This window comes from Calonectris borealis, chromosome 18, assembly GCF_964195595.1.
Source record: "Calonectris borealis chromosome 18, bCalBor7.hap1.2, whole genome shotgun sequence".
Lineage (NCBI taxonomy): Eukaryota > Metazoa > Chordata > Aves > Procellariiformes > Procellariidae > Calonectris > Calonectris borealis.
This window is the reverse complement of record NC_134329.1, coordinates 8,120,617-8,142,044: the sequence shown is the minus strand read 5'-3', so window position 1 is coordinate 8,142,044 and position 21,428 is coordinate 8,120,617. Positions and strand designations below refer to the sequence as shown.

At 37.6% G+C, this 21,428-nt stretch overlaps 1 protein-coding gene across 3 annotated transcripts in view; it reads right to left on the bottom strand.

The window, feature by feature from the left end:
* Positions 1-21,428, bottom strand: part of CLIP1 (CAP-Gly domain containing linker protein 1) — a 79,793-nt gene that overhangs the window by 33,691 nt on the left and 24,674 nt on the right. For 2 of the 3 annotated variants that reach the window (XM_075167661.1, XM_075167662.1), the window contains exons 6-10: positions 11,534-11,658; positions 10,227-10,443; positions 6,831-7,028; positions 6,346-6,449; positions 4,095-4,155 (exon numbers count right to left, since the gene is read on the bottom strand). In XM_075167661.1, coding sequence (XP_075023762.1) covers positions 4,095-4,155; positions 6,346-6,449; positions 6,831-7,028; positions 10,227-10,443; positions 11,534-11,658 — 705 coding nt within the window. Of the gene's footprint in view, positions 1-2,911; positions 2,945-4,094; positions 4,156-6,345; positions 6,450-6,830; positions 7,029-10,226; positions 10,444-11,533; positions 11,659-21,428 lie in introns of all 3 variants that reach the window. The other variant, XM_075167663.1, reaches the window with a different exon arrangement.

The following is a 21,428-nucleotide window of genomic DNA, read 5'->3' as shown; positions in this document are numbered from 1 at the left end:
TTTTCCAGAAAGAGCAGCTTTTCAAGGCTTGCCCACATCGAGAGTAAGGTGGATGTCCAGAAGAAGACTGAATGAAGTTCTGCCTGGGTAGGCTAAGACGTGTTCATTAACCGAAGAAGTTGCATCCATCAGTCTTGATGAAAGTTCTCCACACAGCTTAACTGCCGCAGTTAATTTACTGCGGAACAAAGCAACGCAGTAACCCCCAAACCCTATGAACTACTATTAACAGAAGAGAGTCCTGCAAGCTGAACACTGGATTGAAAGAATCCGAAAAGGCAGGAAGACACATGAATAATTCCAGAGCCACACTGCTGCCAAAGCACAGCTTTAGCTGGCAGGACACTGCTGCTTCTCTGATCTTTGTAATATGATATTTAAAAATCCCTACAGAACTGTGTTATTTATAGAGTGACAAGCTGATTAGTACTGCTTCCAAACCAGCCGCAGCAGTTAAAGATCTTACGTAGTCTCTGCAGAGCAAGTGGGATGGGGATGAGCCTCTTGTTTTGCTTCAGGCCTATTCTCCTCCAAACACAGTACCTCTTCTGACAGCATCAAGTTATCTTCTTTCCCAAAAGCATGCAGACATCTGGCAGTTTAAGTTTTTAAGCATTTTTCCAGCTGAACACAGTTGGCTGTTTTTACTATGTAGTTACTAGGTCCAAAATACTAAAATCCACAAACGCTGGAAGTTGCTTCTTAGATTTGTCTATTTTTTGAAATTCCGTAGCAGATTTGTTCCTCTATCAGTGGAGGATCTCCAGTGTATATGGGAGGAAAAACCCCATGAGAACACGGATTACTGGTTTTGCCTCCCACAGCCTTTGAAAATGGAACTAAGTATTCCAAGGAGATATTTTATAAGTGGCTATAATTCAGACCCCTCTCTGAGACAGGTTAGTATTAGTTCTGATCCACCACAAAATTATAAGTCTGAAAAGTAATCTATTTTTAAAAATTGTATATTCATACCTTCCTTGCTCTAATTCACCAAAGGGATCTATTAAAAACCAAGAAGCCCCAAACTTCATAATTGGAGAATGCTCCCTGCATGACTTTGCAAAATACGCTATCTTAAGTTTTTCTATGCTACATAAAACCCAGAACACTTTGATCATTAATTTTATAGACATTGCTTTACTACTGCGAAGATCAGATATACCATCACTGACTATTGGGTTTTTTTTTAATCCCATCTCTTAGCTATTACAAAGGGAAATAAGTTAAAATCCTACCAAAATGGAAATAAAAGATCAAAAAAAAAAACCTCCAGCGATCTTTACTGGACACCTTTTTCCCCATTTCGGGCATGAGGGATTATCCTTTAAACAAGTCTCATTTCCAAGGGTCAGGCTCCAGTTTCCCTGAGGTAAAAATCACTGCAAAATTTTGAATCACTCAAATTTCTCTCCTGATCAGAGAGAAATGTCTAAATGATTATGTTCCTCTTTGAGGAAACCCAGAGCACAGTAAACTGAGAAGAGCAGAGTACTACAAAAAGAAGACTGTAAACCTTAACTTGGATGGAAAAGAAAAAAGGAAAGAAAAAAAACCAACCAACAACTAAGGAAGCATCTTCACCTTCTCCAAAGCTTCGCAGTTAGAAGAGTGATAGAGAAATAGGATGAGCCTTACTCTGCCTTGAACCTCAAAGAATTCCACTCAAATAAACCTCAGAGACCAGTCATCAGCTATTTTCAGCACTTGTGTATTCTAGCTACTCTTTCACTTCAAAATAAACCTTACTGTTAAGTTCTCCATCTACAGGTCAAACCGTGAAATTGTGCTGAAGCCATAAATGCTGATAATCAGTGCTAGGATGGGGCAAGACGACCTTCAGTCCCTTCGTGCTGGGATAACAATCACAGAACACAACTAAGATTATGAAGCATTAGCCTAGAAACTAAGTGATCACCCACTTCTCTCCTTTAGAGAGTGAAGATGTCCATTTTTACGGAAAAATTAGAATAGGGAAATCAGGAGTAAAGATAGGGTTAAACAAGGAGTGCACAAAACAAGAGAAAGGAAGGGCACATGCAGATTTACTTCTAACACACCGTGAGCCTGATTGGAAGAATAGAGGAGACCCAGATCGCTGAAGTAGCTTCGCAAAAGGAACACCTAAGAATGCACAGCAGGAAACCAGTTTTAGTCTTGAGAAGTTCCTGTCTTGGCTGGGGATGCAGCAGAGGAGGCAGCCTGGGATAAATTTTCCTGAGTCCAATCAAAGAGAGGGCTTTTAAATTCCACTATTCTGAGCTATGGAAGCAAGAGGGCTGCTTAAACGTCTTGTAAGGCAATTTCTGTTATCCAGTAACATATATTTTTCCTACATAATTCAAAGAGAAGCTACATGAAGATACAGTAAAATCAGACAGCTTTGCACACTAATTCTTCAGGTGTTTTTAATCATCTCTCCCCTTAGCATTTCATGCCAAAAAAAAGAAACAAATAAGGGGAGATGGGGAACATACTGATTTTTTCCCTCAGAAAAATTAATTGGCTAATTGCATACTGCATCTATTGAACAGCAGTAGGAGCTCATAGGAAAGCATGCAGGATTTGTGAAGAAAGCAACTAAAATCCTACATTTAAATGAAAGACATTTCAAGATCCTGGACAGTCATTTTCTACAAGCTCCTATACTCTTCAATTAGTTGCAAAGTTTTTGACCCTAAAGAATTCTAATTACACATTTGCCCTCTCTTCAGTTAATGGGGATTACAACGTTTAGTCATTACACACATTCTTTTCAAGAAATGTTGTAATTGCTCTGAAAGCAACATGCACACAAATACTAGAGTCAATGTTTCAATAACAGATTATGCAGTTAGTGAATAAGTATAAGCATTTTCTGCACGCAATCTGTTAACATGGGATGTCTCTGCACATTTAAGTGCCCTCTTACATTTTCTGGATCTTCCGAAATCTGCCTCTTTCGCTATCAGTAAAATTAAAAAACAAACAAACAAAAATATTTCACCTGCACACTTAGCACTATCATTCCAACACAAACAACAGGATACATTTCATTATCTTGAATTCAGTTTAAACTCTTGAAGTTATGCAGCTTGACAAACCAGAGTCTTTAAGATGGTTTGCCATGACTATCGACTGATTTAACAAAAAATAAAAAATTAAAGTTTTCCATGGACTAAACAATAAAAGGAGCATTCTATGAAGAGTCTAGATAGATATCTTAAAATGAATGGAAGACTAAAATAAAAGAAATGTTATATGAAATGAATAATTTTCATAAGGCTAGCACTTTAATCATCAATGGTTCACAGGAACACAAGTTAATTAAGTTTGTACTTTATGCTGTGCAAGAAGTTCTAATATTTTTCTGATTAGACAACAACAGAGTAGAACAACTAAAAAGTATCTTGCTTTTCAATTTGAAATTTGGGATAAAAATTGGCAGTGTTCAAATATCTGAGAGTAATCCTTCATTAAATGTTTTTTATTTTGATTGTGTAATAACATACTGTGTTTTAGCCCAACGTTATAGTTATACAAACAGCAGAAAGATAAAAAGCACACATTAATTGCTGTTTAGATTTTGTGTGCAATAACTCTCAGGACAAAACATTCTTTGTTAATTAATCTTCCCAAAGGAAAGCACAGGGATTATTCAAAAAAATTGATCAGAGACAAACAGGACTAGTCTTCAATATTAATTTTCAAAGGCGTAAATATTAATGTGCAATTCAATAACTTCAAAATTATTTTTTGTTGGTGCTTACTTTTAAGAAACATTAGTAAGATATAATATAAAATAATGTAAAATATCAAAAGGTAGAGTTTTCTATGAATTAATTTAATTACTCTAAACAGCATTCCACAGTACAATCCTTGCTAAAAGTGTGTAACTGAATTAAGGGTGCAATCCCGTAGTTTCAGGACGGTTAGCTTACTCAGGGACTGCAGAACCGGGAATCACTTTCACATGCTTTGCATATGCTTGGAGCAGTACTGCATCTATTAATCATTCCTGCCTTTCTCTTCTAGAGAACAGTACACTTAATCTGAACTCATTGCATTTCTCTGTCCTACTATATATCCTCCTTACAAAGCTGGAGATATTTTACCTCTAGGTCTCCTTTGGTAATGGATTCTTCTTCCACACGGAACTGAAGGTCTTCAACTTTCCTGTGGGGACAATTCATTAAAAGTCAGGTAACTTTTAAAGAAAATGTTTTCAAGCTCACTTTTCAGTGGAAATCAGAATTACAGCAACATCATTCTGATTGTACCAGCAAGCTGCCAGAAACACTAAGGAGAAATCTCTCACAGGAAGCATCAGAGAGAAGGAAAGCCACTGTCTTTAAAACACAACCACTGACAAAGTAAGGCATCAGCCTTCCCGCAGCTCTATAAAGAAAGTATTTTCTGACAAGTTAAAAAGAAAACCTTTAAGTCATCATCGATTCTCTCATTCTTTCACCCTTCTGCACGTTCTCAAAAGAGGTGACCTGAATGAACAGTTTGATCTCACATTCTGTATATTCTACTATTCACCCAAGAAACAGAAAGTTGGGACACATCCAGGATACCCACGGGCCTTCTAGAAGTGCGCTGGTCAACTTGCATCAAAACTCTAGCGTAGAAAAACATACGTTAGGTAGTGCAGGCAAGAATATTGCCTTGCCTATACAGGAGTCTCAGAATGAGAAGACAGAGGTGAGAAGCTAATATCTGACTTAAAATAAAATTTGTAAAAAGTTATTTCTTCCCTCCCCTGACCCTGGTATACCCCAATGGTCAGATCTCCTCCTTTTCCCCTTGATCCTTTTCCCCTTTTCCCCTTGATCCTTTCAAACACTGTAAGATGTTGCAAAGGAAGAGACAAGCATGTCTTCTTTCCTTTGAATTACACACATTGCTGGTGCCCGCAGCTTGGCTGACAGATGTAGAAATCATTGCAAAGAGAGTTACAAGTGATGGATGTCTGAAATAAAAGGACAATAAGAACTTATTACTGGAAGTGGGTCTCACCAATGTGCTTTGGGAAATAGAGGATTAAAGATTATTTGACTTCAAGTCACTGAGACTGACTTGAATACATATTACAGAGAACTGTAGTATGTAAACATATGAACTGTAAAAGTAAACAAGCCTAGAGTGGTTAGGAGGAAGGAGAAATATTACACTGCCGAAGCCGTGAAATGTTTTCCCGGCTGCAGGACGTCACTTCGGTGACTGGGTAGCAGGCGCGCAGCGGCACCGCCGCGCTGCCTAGCAACACGCTGAAGGTGAGCTCAAGGCCATGGAGGACTGCAGCAAAACAGACCCCCACCGACCTGGCATTCAGCGAAAGTAGGTCCACAGCCAGGCTACTGGCCGTGTTGCAAAGCTGCCTGTTTTGTTTTTTTTTTTTTTGTTTTAATTTAAAAACCTACAGCATTATTTCGTTGAGAATATACAAATAATTCCAGACCTAACTCTACTGCTTGTTTTGAGGATTCAGTTTGAGTGGGTCCCATAAAAAGGCACCATGAAAATTGTGAAGGAATTGCCCGGGGTTTACCATTGCATTTTTTCATCCGTGATTTCTAGTTTTAGGCAGGCCTTTCGGAGAGGTTGATATCTGACTGATTTCAGGGGCGCACACAAGCCTACAGGACAGACTCACATGGGTTTCTAAATAGACGCTTGCTTTTCAAAAGCATTCCAAATCCACCAAAACAATTTATCAGATTATTTCTTCACCTAACCTTGACCCAACAATTTATCAGGTTATTTCTCTTCCTAACCTCACTTTACCTACTTGGTAATCTCAGTTCCTTTCCTCAAATGGTTATGAAAATGGGAATGGGAATTAGAAAAGGCATTAAAATTAACAGCTTTAATTATTTTTCTGTAAAAGACAGACCCTACCTAGAAGCACATGACTAACTGTAATACATTATTCACAAGAGAACTGAATTGTAAATTCCTAATCCAGCACTGTCAGCAAATGAGATTATCAAAATTTTCATTTGGAAGTGGAAGAAGGGTGTTTCAAGAAGATCAGGTATGATCCATTAATTTCATATACGTAGGAATAAAATCCTTCATAACAGAAAGCAATACTAAAAGGAATGAGTTGCATGAAATTCAGCTATAAACAATAGTTACAGTCTCTACACAAGTCCACTTTCTTGGCTTTCCCTCCCCAAATTTAAGAGAGGGGTTTTTTTAGTATTAATTTTAAGAAATTGCAATATGATTTTATACAATAATTGCCCATATCTGCAATATTCAAAATTTGTTTCGTATTTGAAAGTTATGACAGCATTCGCTTTTAATGCAAAGTTTGTTTTTAACAGAGTTATACTAATGAAGACAGTTTTGGGTTACCTTTTCTCTTCCTCAAGCTGATTGAGAAGCTCCACTTTCTCCCTATCAGCAGCCTCCACCATAGCTCGTAGCTGGTCCATTTTCGCTTCCATCTCCAGTACATGCTAATCAGCAGGAGGAATAAGAACAAAATCTACTAAGTTGGGCAATACATGAATTTTTTCCAAGTTACATATCTATACCTCAGCAATCACAATTCGGTAAAGTGATGGGCCAAGGGACAGAAATGTTATCATACTCAAATACGTATATAATAAAAGATTGTAGAGATGTGTAGAGAAGTTGAACAAAAATGAGTTAAATGAAGTAGACTGGCTATCTCATCAAGCCAAAGCTCCCACAAGGAAGATCTCACAGGTATGGACTACTTTAGTTTCAGAATACCGCTTCTTACTCCCAGACCTTTTCAATAAGAAAACACAATTTTGGAAATTAAGGCAATTATATTAAAGCCTCTATTTTAAGAGCAGCAATACCACTCTTACCCGATCATGTCCATCGCGAACAAGTGCTAATTCCTGCTCTATTTCCCCTACGTGACTGGTTGCTTTTGCAACTTCTGCCCTCTCGAGGTCCCTTTCTGCCAGGAGCTGTTCAATGTGTTGCTGCTTCTCCTTCAGTGCCTCCTGTAGGGCTGTGGTACCAGAAATTTTTCTTGCATACCGGGAGGATGTTTCTGTCAACTTCACAAAGTAAACACGTTAAAAATCATTCTGTATGAAGTAAGAACAAGGGATATCTCCAGACTCTACAAACATTGGGTTAGTAAAGCAAATGCTTTCTGTAACCTACTGTACCTTCTCCTTTTACATTTTAATTACTTCATTTTCTAGAATTTAACAATGGCCATACATGAGTAGTAAGACTGCTTTGTAGCAATCAGCAGCTAGTAGGAGACAGAAGGGTTGAAGTGAAAGCAAAAGGCTGGCCTCAATCGAAAGTGTGCTTAGCAGACTCACACAAAGGCTAGCTCATTATGTTTCTAAGCACCTTTTTGCATTAAAAAAAGAAAGGCAGATTTTAGCAAGTTAAAAACATTGTGCCTGTAGTTATCAAGTCATCATCTTGGGTCACCAGCAACAGTATAACATTTCCAAATGCTCTATCAAAAGCTTTTGGAACTCCAACTAGCATTTGGCACCTCTACTATGGCAAAAAAACATCCAGGATGAAAAGCATTTACCTTGACCTAAAAAGCCAGCCTTACAGCTAAAACCTTGTGAAGAAGAACAATTGGTATCTGATTAAAACATATGTTTATACCACTTGGAATTAAATTACTTCTGGAAAAAAAATCTGAAAGATTAAACTTAAAGAGTATAGATAAAAATGAATCAATCTGGAGAACTATAGCTAAAATGAACCTTAGGGTTTTCCTTGACCTTGCATGGTCTCTGCTCCACTGAATGGAACCAGTGTCAGTGAAAATTCAGCATGGCCCTGTCTTCTACTTCCTCAAGAGTTTTTGAGCTAGAAGGGAAAGCAAATAAACTGAAATTACGTAGTAAAAGTGAGCAATAGTTGTGAAAACAGCAAAAACCGAACCAAAAAATATCCAATACAGCTTACAAAAACTGACTTTAAGCTTAACAGCTCAGAAATTTGTCGAAGTATTAAATGAGAATGACATCTCAGTTAAAGCCTTATTTAAAACAAAAACGAATACACAAAGGCTTGCTCTTCTGTTATGTTAACTTTTAGCTCTGTCTAATAGTATTGCCCAAGAATAGGAGCATGTTTCTTCCATGATCCCTTTCAGAGATCAAAATGTTGAAGAATAGTTGCCATATACAGCCTGGAATGCTGGCATTGGACAACATCCCCAACAGAAAGCATAACAAGGATGTATTCTCCTGTCATCACAAAAACACTCTTCCCCTTCTGTTACCATGATTGCTACACAATCTCTCTAACTTGCCTACTCACAGCCTTGAATATGTCTACAATCCATTGCAAATGCTGTATCAAGTGACTGAAAAGGTACAAGATAGAATAAACTTTCACTTTGATGCTTAGATTAGTTGTTTCAGATCCTCTCAGTTTCCAGAAGATATCTCATTCCAGAATGTATTGTTTTTTAACAATTCTAGCTCTTCAAATCAAACTTGATTTAATTCCCGATTCCAAAAGAAATCCAAAATATTTCAGAGGAACATCAATTTCCTTCAGACTTGGAAATAAATACAAATTGCATCAGACAGCCCTCTTAAATCATTAGATCACCTACTTTGACAGCTGCTTTTCTTACACAGGAGGAAGAAAACAGCAACAGCCTTGAATAATTGAGAAGACTATGCAAGAGTCCAGCAATTTCCAGATAAGTTATAATTTTCTTAGAAATGGAAGCATGAATAGTCTGCTGTGTCAAAACTGATTTCAGGAAATCTTGTTTCTTCAGCAGCTTAACTTTTAAAGAAAAAGTGTCAGAATTATTTTGACAGTCCTTTTAACTTGGACAGTAACCAAATGTTCATGTTGCTGAGAAAGAGAGTTGGAAGAAAGCTGGAATTTTAATTCCAGAAATAATGGATTACAGAAACTTTATATTTTATGGCCCAAAACACGCAAAAGTCCTGGGGCACAACACAGAGGCAAAAAAATAAGCAAATATGTTGTAGACTTTTACAATGTGTAACTGTACGCTCTAGCACCTTAGAGTATCATAGCAGACGGAATAAGATGTCGAGGTCCATATGAATGCTTCAGCATCAGCTCAGGAAGCCTGCCCTGAACCTGAGGCAGCATCGTCCGTTAATGCACCGATTTCAGACTAGGGGGCACTCTGCAGCCAGAAGTGCAACTCCCAGAATGGATTAAGGAATGAAGTCCCACTGTTTGTGCCAAATAAAAATCCCTTACGCCCTTTGTGATAAGGTATTAACCCTGTTGCCCTGACCAACTGTTGACCTCTGTTCACTTGTAATCTGCTTCAGTTTTGGAGGACTACGGTAAGTCACCTCTCTGTTCTGCACCTGCTGGTCAGTGGGACAGTATGCCAGCTAACCACTTCCAGATCAGTGGGAGTGATCTCTTTCTAATTAGATGTATTTATGTACTTTGGTTTAAAAAAAGGAAAAATCTAGGGTGACTGTGGAAAAACCCAATTACTTCTATGCTTTTAATTGCCTTAAAAGAGAGACTTTTTAAAATTCAGCTTTCCCAGAAGATTTCCGTTTTACTGCTGCAACCCAAGATTAGGACATTTATGTAACAGAGCAACTTTACAAGAAACCATAGTAAGTGTATTAGGTGGAATTAGTACTGTGTTAGAATTCACCTGAGCCACTGTACTTTGCAACATTTAGCCTTTATGAATTCATAGGATTAAAAACCAAATCTAAAAGAAAAGAAAGAGGCTTCTTGTCAGCAAAGACTTGACAATTGCTACTTCCGTAGTTCTCAGCTGACTCATCTCTTTAACAGTAAAAGAAAACCTTTTACATTTTCGACAATTTGAAGCTTCCTCCTTAATAAAACAAGTTTGATCTATGGAAGCTTTAGTGCATACCAGATCCTCAAACACAAACCTCATATGACAGAGGTAGTGCTAGGAAAATGAACAACTAAATGGAGATTCCAGTCAGAGAACATTGACGCCTTTTCGGTTTGTTGGCATCACAGCCCCTTTCTTATTGCAATAACTCAGTTAGCCTGAATTAACTGTGTAAGCTTAAATATTCAAATATTCAGCTACTCTTCAGGGCTAGCTAAGATTTCCTTCCTTCATGCATGCTTTGAATGAAAAAGAGAGCACAATTAAATGTATATTGTGCTCTACCCAAGATCTGTTCTATTCTCAATTTATGCAAGTAGACCACAGGCAAGTGCCACGTGGATTCCTGCTTGGGAACGTAAAGCATGCAATAGAAAAAGAAGCTTACTAGTCCTGTACGGCTTGGCTTGCTGCTTACTGAAGATGCCACAGAACTGAGAGAGCTCAGGGAAGATGCGCTTGGACTACGTTTCAGGGCTGTTGAAGTTGCAACCACTTTTCGCACAGTTGTCTTTGCTTTCGCTGGTGTGGTTGACGGGAATCCAATCTTCGTAACTTTGTGGACTGGAGCAAACAAACCGTATTTTGGCTGACACTGAAAATACCTTTACAAAAGCAAAGCAGACAGATGAGAATACTAAGTTAACTTCTGTCTTTTCAGATACATGGTCTGGCTTCACAAAGAATTCTAGATCAATACTCTAAAAGTATTAAAGGACAGGGTAACAGCTGGTGACAATCTAATCTATATTAGACTGCAAATTTTTTTTTAAAACACTAGATTTGGAAAGGGGACTTTGAGAGGCTGAAACAGCACGATTATATCAGACTTTAGAAATTCAACAGTCAACTCTTGAGCTAGAGCTCTGTTTCCTAAAAATTCCATTCAGATTCAAAGTTTAACATGCATAGCCTTCCTCTTCGATGCATTCCTCTGAGCTGCCAACAACAAATGTGATAGCAGAGTTAAAAATAAAAATCAGATTTTAATTAAATCAAGTATTTTTATATTTTATTACATACATACCTATACCTATGTACGCATATTGATAACACAGAATATAGATCTTTGGTTAAATATAAACAAAAGCCAGTTAAAATTTTAAGTTGTGATCACCTATGTTAAAATGGCACAATCCTTGTAAAACCTCTTTTTAATGAGTTATGGGCCGGTTCCTTACACCAAATGAGAAAAAAAGTTAAATTGTGATGTGAATTAATGCATTCTAAGTGTGACTTATTGGAGGAAGCAGCTATACTGTTCCCAATCTTTACAATGAGGCAACTATTGGTGTAGGAGCTTTCAGTTCCTGTGATGCAGAAAGATTTCCCTTAAGTTCAGCTATTAGATACCCAGAGATATTTTCTTAACTGAGCATTCATTCCAAGCTGAGAAACCAAGCAGACGTTCAAAAAGCAGGAAATTGTGTTTTCCATTACCAGTCTATGAATAAAATTCACATGGGAGCAAGAGAGATCAACTAATCCCATGAATGTGGGGTTGATGCAGACTTTCAGAGATGTGTAGGCGTCATAAAATTCAAATCAGTGTCTAACCCCCACCACCATCAGCAGACAGTCAGGTTTACAGCCTACTTCCCTTGATATAAAGTTTCATGTAAGATATCAAAAAAGCAAAACAGAATATAGAGATGCAAAATCTTTAAGGCAGCTGCTATCCGATGATAGACTAACCTTGTTCCAGCAACAGCTCCATCATTCTTTCCCAGAGGTTCATCCAGTTCTACTCCACACCACTCTCCTTTAGCAAAGTCAGTTTCTCCCAAGAAACGCACAACTCCAGCTTTTGTTCCACCAACCTGAAGCAATAAGACACACAACTGCATTTAATACGTTTCCAAATTAAAATACCAAATAGAGCGTAAAAAGCTTTCGGTATAATCATGTTCACAAAGCACATTAATGATGTGACCAGTTCTTATTTCAAGATGCATACTCTTTTGCCTATGAGTTTGTTTTAATATGTTGAACAGATCTTCACAACCAAATTGTTTATAGAAGAAAAAAAGAAAAAAACCCCCACCATCAAAACAACAAAATCGATTCCCCAGCATTTAGTTCTGTCCAATTTGGTATTCAGGAAGTTTGTCACGATTGAAGGCCACAATTCTATTAGGTGACTTGATATAGCTATAAGATTAAAAATACATTTAAAAAGACTCAGTATAACCAGTGTACTGAATGCAATAGATTTGTACTATAGTTTCTCACAAATTTCTATCAGCAAATAAGGATTTCTAAGAACTGCTTATTTCTAAATCTAATTCTGCAAGGAAAAGTAGAAGAAATGAAACGAGAAGTCTTTCATATTTTCTTTGAGGAATAGTTCAGATAAACTACATAGTACAACCCTCTTGCATTTAAAAGAGCTGATATAAAGCATAATGCTGTGCACTTTGCAAAATTTTAGATGCAAACAGCTATTTGAATTCTCAGGGAGGGGAGAATAATTTTCTTCATCTTTTCTTCACTTTTTTTAAAACAAAACCACACAAACACTCCTAAATGGAAGATTAAAAATCAGTTGTTTTCAAATGTAAAATATTGAATCTTTACAGCCATTCCAAGTACTTACAATGTCTGCAAGATATATTTTTCACAATGCCCAGGGGAGGGAAGAATTAAATTAAGCGAAGAAGCAAAAGGTGTTCAGCGTGACTGACACTTGCCGAGAAGGGCCACGAGCCAGAACTGCAGGATTCTTGCGGGTCAGAATGACAGTATGTTGTACCCTATTTGTGTGAAAATCTGTTCAGCCTGCATCTAGCATTATGAAAACAAGCAAATGTTAATGAAAACCTCTTAAAGAGATTCACTGGATTCAACACAGACATTTTCAGGGCCATTGCTTTCTTTCACTTGTATTTTCCAGCACACATTATACAATGAGGAATATTTTGTAGCCTTAGCAGAGAACTTGGATGTAACCTGCTAACACGAAGACTGTAATTTTCCTTGTTAGATACTAAAAGTATATTAGGATTTCATATAATTTTTACATTAGACATTCTATTTCTTGGGGGGAACTTCCCAGGATAACTAGAGAACAACAAGCTTCTTGTGCCATAAATTGAGGTGCATGATCACACACACTAGATAATTCATATTAATCCATTTGGGAAGTGTTCACACAAGAGGTTAACTGTAAGGAATCTAGGAATGGAGGACACGAAAGCACTAAGTGTCCACAAAGAACTAAGTTAGCGCACAGTAGATGCCACACACATTTGTGCTCTAGCTACTGGCTCATCAACTTCCCAGAGCCGACAGCTCTGTTAGCAATTCAAGGCTTCAGCTGATGAGGGAAAAAAAAAAAAAATCTTACTCCACACTAACCTCAAAAAACCAGGGAAGAATAATTAACCCTTTTTGATACTACTAAAATGAGAAAGCCTCATTAGAGGCAGTCTTGAACCTGCAGATCGCCTTTATATCTTGCTTTAAGTGGCACTGTAGCAAATTATTACTCTTCATGGAATAAAAATACACAAAGTTTACAGTTATCATGACTCAGCCTAAAATAGTAACTAGTAGAACATTTGGTATTTGGTGTTCTTGGCAGAGAACAAGCCAAACTTCCCCTCTCAAAAAACAAGCAGGAGTACTGTCTTAGAAAAAAAGAATCGTAACTGGCCAGAACAGTCACATGGAATCCAGATCTCCTCTGTGGCACAGCGGTGAAGAGGGAATATATAACATCCTTTGTTAAAGTACTTCCTGGGAAGAACTATTCCTTAAGTCAACACGTTATTCACCTTCATACATAACCTACTTTTTCTAGTAGTTTTTCATTAACGTAAGTACAAACATCAAAATAAAATTTAACTGAACAGCCTGAGAGAAAAACATGCATGTGTCTGCGCTGTCACTTCCTACTAGGTCTTCCAAGTTGTCCTTCTCCTTATTCCTTTTCTAGCAGGTTTGGGGGTTTTTTTGTTGGGTTTTTTTTTTCTTTAACGATAAATTTGGAAGACGTCTTTAGGTGAAAAGACTGGTTAGTTATGTGAATACTGTTTCCCTACTCAATTTTGTACTCGTCTGCCTCAATAAACAGAGTTCAATCAAAAGAGGCTGTAAAAACCCATTAAAGAAATTAGACCGGAAAGCTAGAACAATAGCCTAGGTAAGGAGCACCCCTTCCAGGACAATAGTCAGGTTTGCGGTTGCACAGAGGGACTCCTCAGCTCCTTTTACAGAACTGTTTAGCCAGGATTTTTACTGCAGTTTTGTGGAGTGGTGGAGGTTTTTGGTTTTGGGGTTTTTTGGGTTTTTTTTGCGTTTTAGGGGTTTTTTTTAAATAAACAACACACACACATGCACAAAAAACCTTCCCATAGAAGGTAAATGGGGTATGCAAGATGAGAGCTATCTGAAGCATGGTAGTGCAAAAGGATAACTAGATGCGAAGACTCCCAGAGACAGGAAAAACTGTTGCAATCTGTTCCCTCCAACTCAAACTGTAAATAAACCTCTTGATAAGTAACACGAGCTCCAGGATAATACAGATTAAATGTGGGTGCAGAATATTCATTCCTTTTTGTTTCATACCTTGGCCCTGCTCATCTTCCACGTTTAGGTAAAAAATGTATGGCATTTATTTTGAAGACATTGCACCCAAATTACAATGGGTGTAAAAGCTTTGGCAACGACCAGTGCCCGTTGGACCTGCTACAGCAATCACAGTGGATGTGCATGGGACTGCAACCCAAGGCCCGGTGGGAGTGAGCAAATGGAGGAATTCATATCCCGAGAACATATGGGGATGCACAACATGAGATCCCCAGGAGAAACAGCAATGTGACTAGTCTTGTCACCATGGTACCAGGGTTATTTTAAAACAAGATGCAAGGAAGAATGCCAAAGAATTTTTGTTTTTTTCCAAACCTAGTCAAGCTTCTTTGAATAACCAGCTACTACATTTCTGCTTTCTGCAAATATTGAAATGTGTATCCTTACCAATAGTAGGAATCAGACTACACTGTGGCAGTAAAATGCTCATAGCATTGACGAAGGTCTATATACGCAGTTTTGCCCAGTTTCAAGCAAAAGCCTTCTAAGTCTTCAGCTTTAAAGATGGGTTCAGCATTGCTTTATAAAGCCTGAATCTATTGAAGATTTCCAATCATTCACAGACATCTGCCTCAAACAATGTATTTATTTCCAGCTGCAATTAAGTACTCTGGATGTGACAACATACCTACCTTGAAAGCATTTAAGAAAATAATCACTTATTCCCTTGGTGGTACCATGTGAGGTGCCACTGTACAACACAGCATGGTAAAGGCTTTTCTGTGCATAAAAGTTGCTGTACATATACAGACTTACACTTAGTGCTCTAAAGGCGAAAAAAAATTAAGACGTGATTACACTAAACTGTATATACCAATATGAAAAAACTACAGAATTACAGCATTTATTATAGAAAAATTATTAAAAATTTTAATTGTAAGAATTATAGGAAAAAATGTAAAAAAAAAACCAAACCCAAAAAACTAGTTGCATTTGCCCGTGGAGCTAAAAAAAAAAAAAAAAGCCCAGTTTCTAAAAGAAACAGGGAAAACAGTCTATTAAAAAGTTTCTAAAAGTTATATGGAAAAATGGGGCATCACTACCATGAAGACAGTTTTCCATGACCTTCATTCACACTAAGGCAGGTCACTAAATAATAGATCAGAGAAAAGAACTGCCAGACCTTTTTTTAGTCAGTTATCACACTCAATATAGTCAAGCTGTAAAATATAAAGCAGTAATACGCCAGAGAATCTAGGTTAGGCTACGGGTCACTGTGGGGTGAGGAAATTTGCTTGGAATTCACTAGTGTTATGTCAAACACATGGAAAAATTGATTAAATTCCACTTATCAAATTATAACTAAGCTTACAGTAATTTGCTGCAACGTAAAGTAAAGCAGCAAAATGGGTTTGTAAACCTGAAGCAGTTCAACACTTCCTGATGAAACACATCGGGGTGAGCACGTCAAACTTTGTGAGAACCTTTGCAGAGCTGCATTTCCAAAGATAAGTAGAAGTAGGAAACAAATAAACCAGTGTAATCCAGGAAAAAAAAAGAGATGGTCTAAAAAATGACACTGCTATTTAAACAGTATGTTTAAAAATAGCAATTTCAATTTTATATTGAAAAATACAGATCTCTCTGAAAAGAGGATAGCCCCTGTCTGAAACTTTGTCAGTATAACAGTATCACTTACTCAGACCAGCTGAGCAGAGTTAAAAGGTGAATAACAATTGCTCTGTCCCCCCTTCTGCCTGAGCACTTATTTATGTTGACTCTTGAAAAGCATCGCTTGGATATTTCTGTGTTTGTCACGTAGGCATTTTCAGAACCATTCAAACCACAGCACCATAATATGCAACACTTGAAAAAGCAAAAACCATCCAGACAAATAAAACCACCTTTAAAAAGCCTGGATTCTACTAAACAGAATCTTCTTTCTCGTCTCTCAAAATTTAGAGGAGCTGTTTCCAGCTGGCAAAAGCAATTGTATTTAATTGATTTGTTCACCCATTCAAGGCCAGAGGGAACCATCAGATCATCTCCTTTGGCTCTCCTGAAACAGGTCTTTACATTTCACCTAGTTACATCTGTAATTAACCCTGTAACTGTACTGAGCTAAGCTGTATGTGTTGATGTTTTTAGATCAAAGCTGATGTTCATCAGAAAACATGCTTCCTCTGACAGTCTGTTTTCATAGTTAATCACTCCATTGTTAGAAACATATTTAAATTTGAAATAAAACAAATTTGACTGTGGTTTCTAGCCACTGACTCTCATTATGCTTTTATTTGGAAGATTATAGAGTTCTTCAGCAACCGGCATTCACCATGCAGGAACAGACATGTTTTAAGCAAGACACCTCAATTTTTCCCTTCGTAAATTAAACAGATCGAGTTCTTGAAATCTTTTATTGCAAGATACTTTCTCTTGCTTGAGTCATTTTGCATTTTGTCTGTGTTCCGCCTTCTCGCCAATGTTTCCAATGGGCTTTTCAAATAACTACGGACGTAACCATATAGAGTATTTGAGTACTGACCAAAAGCATGGTCAGCACTGCTTAGAGCACCATGTATTTTCACTGGTCCTTCTGCCACATCAACCCACAAACTCCTCTTCAGTACCTTTAGCTCCTGGATCTTCTGCCGTCACTAGTCTCTCCAGCAGACAGCTGCCCATGGCTGTTATGCAGCTTATGCTCTTATTCTTAGGCTTATAAACTCTGCCATTGAATGCAAAATGCAACCAACAGCTTGGCTTGCTGGAGATGAAATGACAAGCCCCTCCGGACTGCTCCATGCATATTGTTATTCATCCCTCTGACTGTCCCGAGATTTCATCAGGAATGATTTACAATTATTTCCAGAACATGGATCAAAGTGCTGAATAGTATTAGCACTAGATTAGCTCAAAGAAAAACCACACTAGTGACCATACCCAATGGTGGTACCAAGCAAGCCACTTTTCTTTTTTGGGGGGAGTGGAGGGGGTGGGATGGGTGTTTGCCATCCATTGCCCAGTTCTTAAATATATCAATAAAGTCCAATGCTAATTTTGAAGTTAGACTGTTAGATAGTATTCAAAATAATAAAAAAAAAAAATCCCACCACACAACAGAGTCTTCTTCATTAAATCTATAGTTTCAAAGACAGAAGTAAAACGTGTTTGACAAAACTGCCAGTTTGTCAACATCTGGTTCCTCTGTCACTTTTTGCCTCTTTTTTTTCTTGATATTAGACAGTCTAGCTTCAGATTATCCTACTTCCTTTCAGAAATATCTGCATAACATCCGACACTTGATCAAGGCATGACTAGAAGAGTGCTAGAGTATCTACTAAACTTTAAACCGGCCTCCCTAATTCAGGTTTTTCAAACCAGCAATTCTGTGAATAGCAGGATTAATGACATCAGTTTTCCTGTGGCATTGGATGTTATGTCACTTGACATAAGTCACTTGACTTTGCTATCTAAAAATGCAGGACTGACTACAGCTATTTCTATTGATGGGAACAGTATTTAGACAAGACCTTGATCACGTGGATTCTCTGATGTGCAAAAATCTGTGAAGGCAAATTGCAGCTTTTCCAAAATTGGTGGTTAGATTCTCTACCTTCTATTGGGCTGTTTCCATGAAACTTGGAAGAACTTATCTTTGAAACCTCTACATTTCTACCCAATTTGGTTGCAGTTGACTAGCAAGTTTAAAAGCAAGGCCAAAGTGGGCAGAAGAGCTAACGTGCAATAAGACACACAGATACAGTGCTATCGCACAACTCTTCACTTCCAGAAGAATGCAGTTTAATAATTAAAAATGATCTGCTATTGAGGTTCAATTCATTCAATCACAAAGGAAGCAATACAAAACACTAACAGCAATTCCATACTACAAAAGCCACATGTGAATTCGCCACCACAAAAAAAGCAAAGGCGAAGACTAAAATAAGTAAATAAATAAATTGTTCTTTCGCCCATCCTGTGTTGAAATGAGCAAGGACAACATGTTCCTGGATATCACTCCCCTTGGGAAGGCAGCGGGAGGGGAAGGGAGACAGAAAGTCCACACACAAAAAAAAAATCAGTCTTGCAGGAACCAACTATTAATAAAGCACGTGGAGAAGTCACCTATTGCTGCCATTATATCCCAGTAACTCACATGCAATTTTAAGTTAAATAAGGAGTTGCCAAAACAAAATGACTCACAATTAGACACAACACACACCTTGCTGCAATAATATAAATTTAACATCTTATTCATCCGTGAGCTTATGTCCTGAAAAATGCTTAAATGTAACGTTAACAGAAAGCCGCAGTTTGCACAGAGAAAATCACCACAATCATGAATTACAGACAAAGCCTTTGGATACCCTTTATCCTTCAGCTATATTCTCATATATATATTTCATGCTGTGGCAACCACTTCACAAACTAATCTACATTATACTTTACAGTATCCAAAATACTATGTCTAAATATACATACATAAATATAAGAATTACTTTCATCCTTGACTTAACATGACAAAGCCATCAAAATACCTTACAGTCAACTCAGCTTAAGGATAAAGCAAAAGCACGACTGAGCAGTTAAGCACTGAGATACATTTGCAGTCACAACAAATAAGGCTCAAGACAGCCCCAGTAGAGCACACAACAATCTCATGTTCTCAACATCCAAATTTTTCTTCCTTTTCTATCCTCACATGCATTATGGTGAGATATTTTTACATTGCTTTAACTGTAACAATGCCAATGAATATTTGTTTTTCTAACAGTTAAATACTTACTATTATAGATTTTTAAATAGACTAAACTCAGAAGTGCATTTTCTATTCAGAATATATATATATATATAAAAAATTCAGAATTCAACTATAGAAACTAGAAAATGGAAAACTTAAAAATACCACAAGGACAATGCAGGATTAATTCTAAAGGGAGAAACTTCTCTCTACATGTGAAATTTCTTTTCCCCTTCGTTGCTTTTAAGAGTCCTGGAATGTAATCAGTTGACAGACTTACGTCATGTTTACTTGAAGATAGGTTACACGGGTGGAAACAAATCTGACAATAATCTCCTATCAGTCTCTGCCTATTACATCACTACAGAACTTACTAAGAAATAACAAAGCACGAAATAACTCAGAGTGAGCAGTGTAAAACAGACAATAAGAAGAAATCAGATGTTATTCATGCATAGAGAATAACTTTCCAAAAAGGCCACATCAGCATATGCCTGTAAATCTAGTTTGCAACCTTTTGTGAACATATGGGCTGAGGCCCAAGTTACAGCTTTACAGCTCAGCTCCAGAAGCATCAGATTTGGCAGACCATGATGAAGCTGTAACTGGTTAAATGAATGAAAGCACTTTAATCCCTTGAGAAGGCTAAGGCCCCTTAGGTTGATAAGATTTATTTATTTATTTATTTATTTATTTAAAATACAGCACCTGGTCCATCCGCGAAAAGTCTAAGATGCTCTCCAAGCTGCTTCAACCTTTGGCAAGTGCAACGGTTGTCACACAAGGCAGGTTCCCCCCTTTTGTTTCAACAAGTTGGGTTTATCAGGTTGGTTAGTCCAGGGGGTTTTGTTTGTTTGTTTGTTTTTTAAATCAACTTTGCATTGGGCTCTTAAGAAATCGTAAGTGTTTGCAATACCAGGGCAAACAGGTTCTCTGGCTGCAACTCAAACAGGAAACAGAAACTGGCTTAGCCTGAAAGTAATTTGTTTTCTGAATTAGTTTTCACCTACTCTTTCCCCATCTGGTTTAGTACCTAGCGACAACTCTTCCACTGGCACAAGAAGGGATCACTTTTTGCATAGGAATTCTTATTCACACTAGGTTCAAAATGCTGAAGCTGTAGCCTAATTTTCAGCAGGCAAATTAACTGCAGTTGTGTTAAAAGACCTTGCACTCTGTCATTAACCCAGGAAAGGCGGGACAAGTGCAATGAAGGAAATGCAGATTTCCACATCAACACTTCCTACTTTACAGCGATCCCCAAATACGAGATCGGGCTGCCCAGAGTTAATGTCCTCTCTCTAACAACTAAATCATATCCAGATTCCAGAACATACTTCAGATGTTAAGAATGGAAATTATGGTTAATACAGAGCTATTTGAACTACTTTTTGCATTAGTAACTTTTTCTTTCATTTAGCTATATTTTTTTTTCCAGTTATACATCAATGCAACAAATGAAAAGCTGAATAATAAGGAGTTACATATCAGAAACCACAATTTTTTAAAATAAGTACTTTATCTCCCTATATTTTCAACTTTCTACATATTAACATGAAGTACTTCCAAATATTTGTTAGTGAAAGGAAAACTACCGCTCAGCTTCAAGTCAACTAGGCATTTAAGTGCTTGCTGAATATGGCTCAGATATACCGGGATTTGAGGGAGACAGACTTCTTATCAGAGATTTCCAAGACAGCAGAGGGCTCGCGTGCTGTTTTCACCTAATCGTCTTTGAGAAGGAGTAAACTACAGAAATCTGAAGGACCTCTCCTTTTGCCCTGGAACATCCATTTTGGGGTATAATACTTCAGCTTGTGTATTCACTTCACTTAGTTTGATTTGCTTTGACTCTTCCAGAATGTCAAGGAAGAGAACTTCTAAGAATACAGGACAATGTGAATTCCTCCATGATTATTGTATTTCCGTTATGGACATTGATGTCTACCATGAGCTATTTTTTTGATGTTTACATGTCAATTTAACGGCCTGGAACATGTCGTCTTTAAATTGAGGGGGGAAAAAGGGAAGAAGTTGCAGCTGACTGTTGCAGCAAATCTACTACCAAGTGTTTTTGTCTGCAGGCATCCACAGGAACACAACTCAGCTGACATATCACACACCTTGAAGCACTGTCTGTCTGTTTTGATGTTAATGAAACTTTTTTTTTTAATACACAAGGTCTTTCAGAAAAAGATGTTTTCTGCCCCCTGAAAAATCAAGCCTGCTTGCCTTTGCATCTTTTCATCTCCACATCTATTGCATTGTTCAGCCCAACCTAACATGAGTTACTCTAAGCAAGCCTGCGTTTGAGAACAT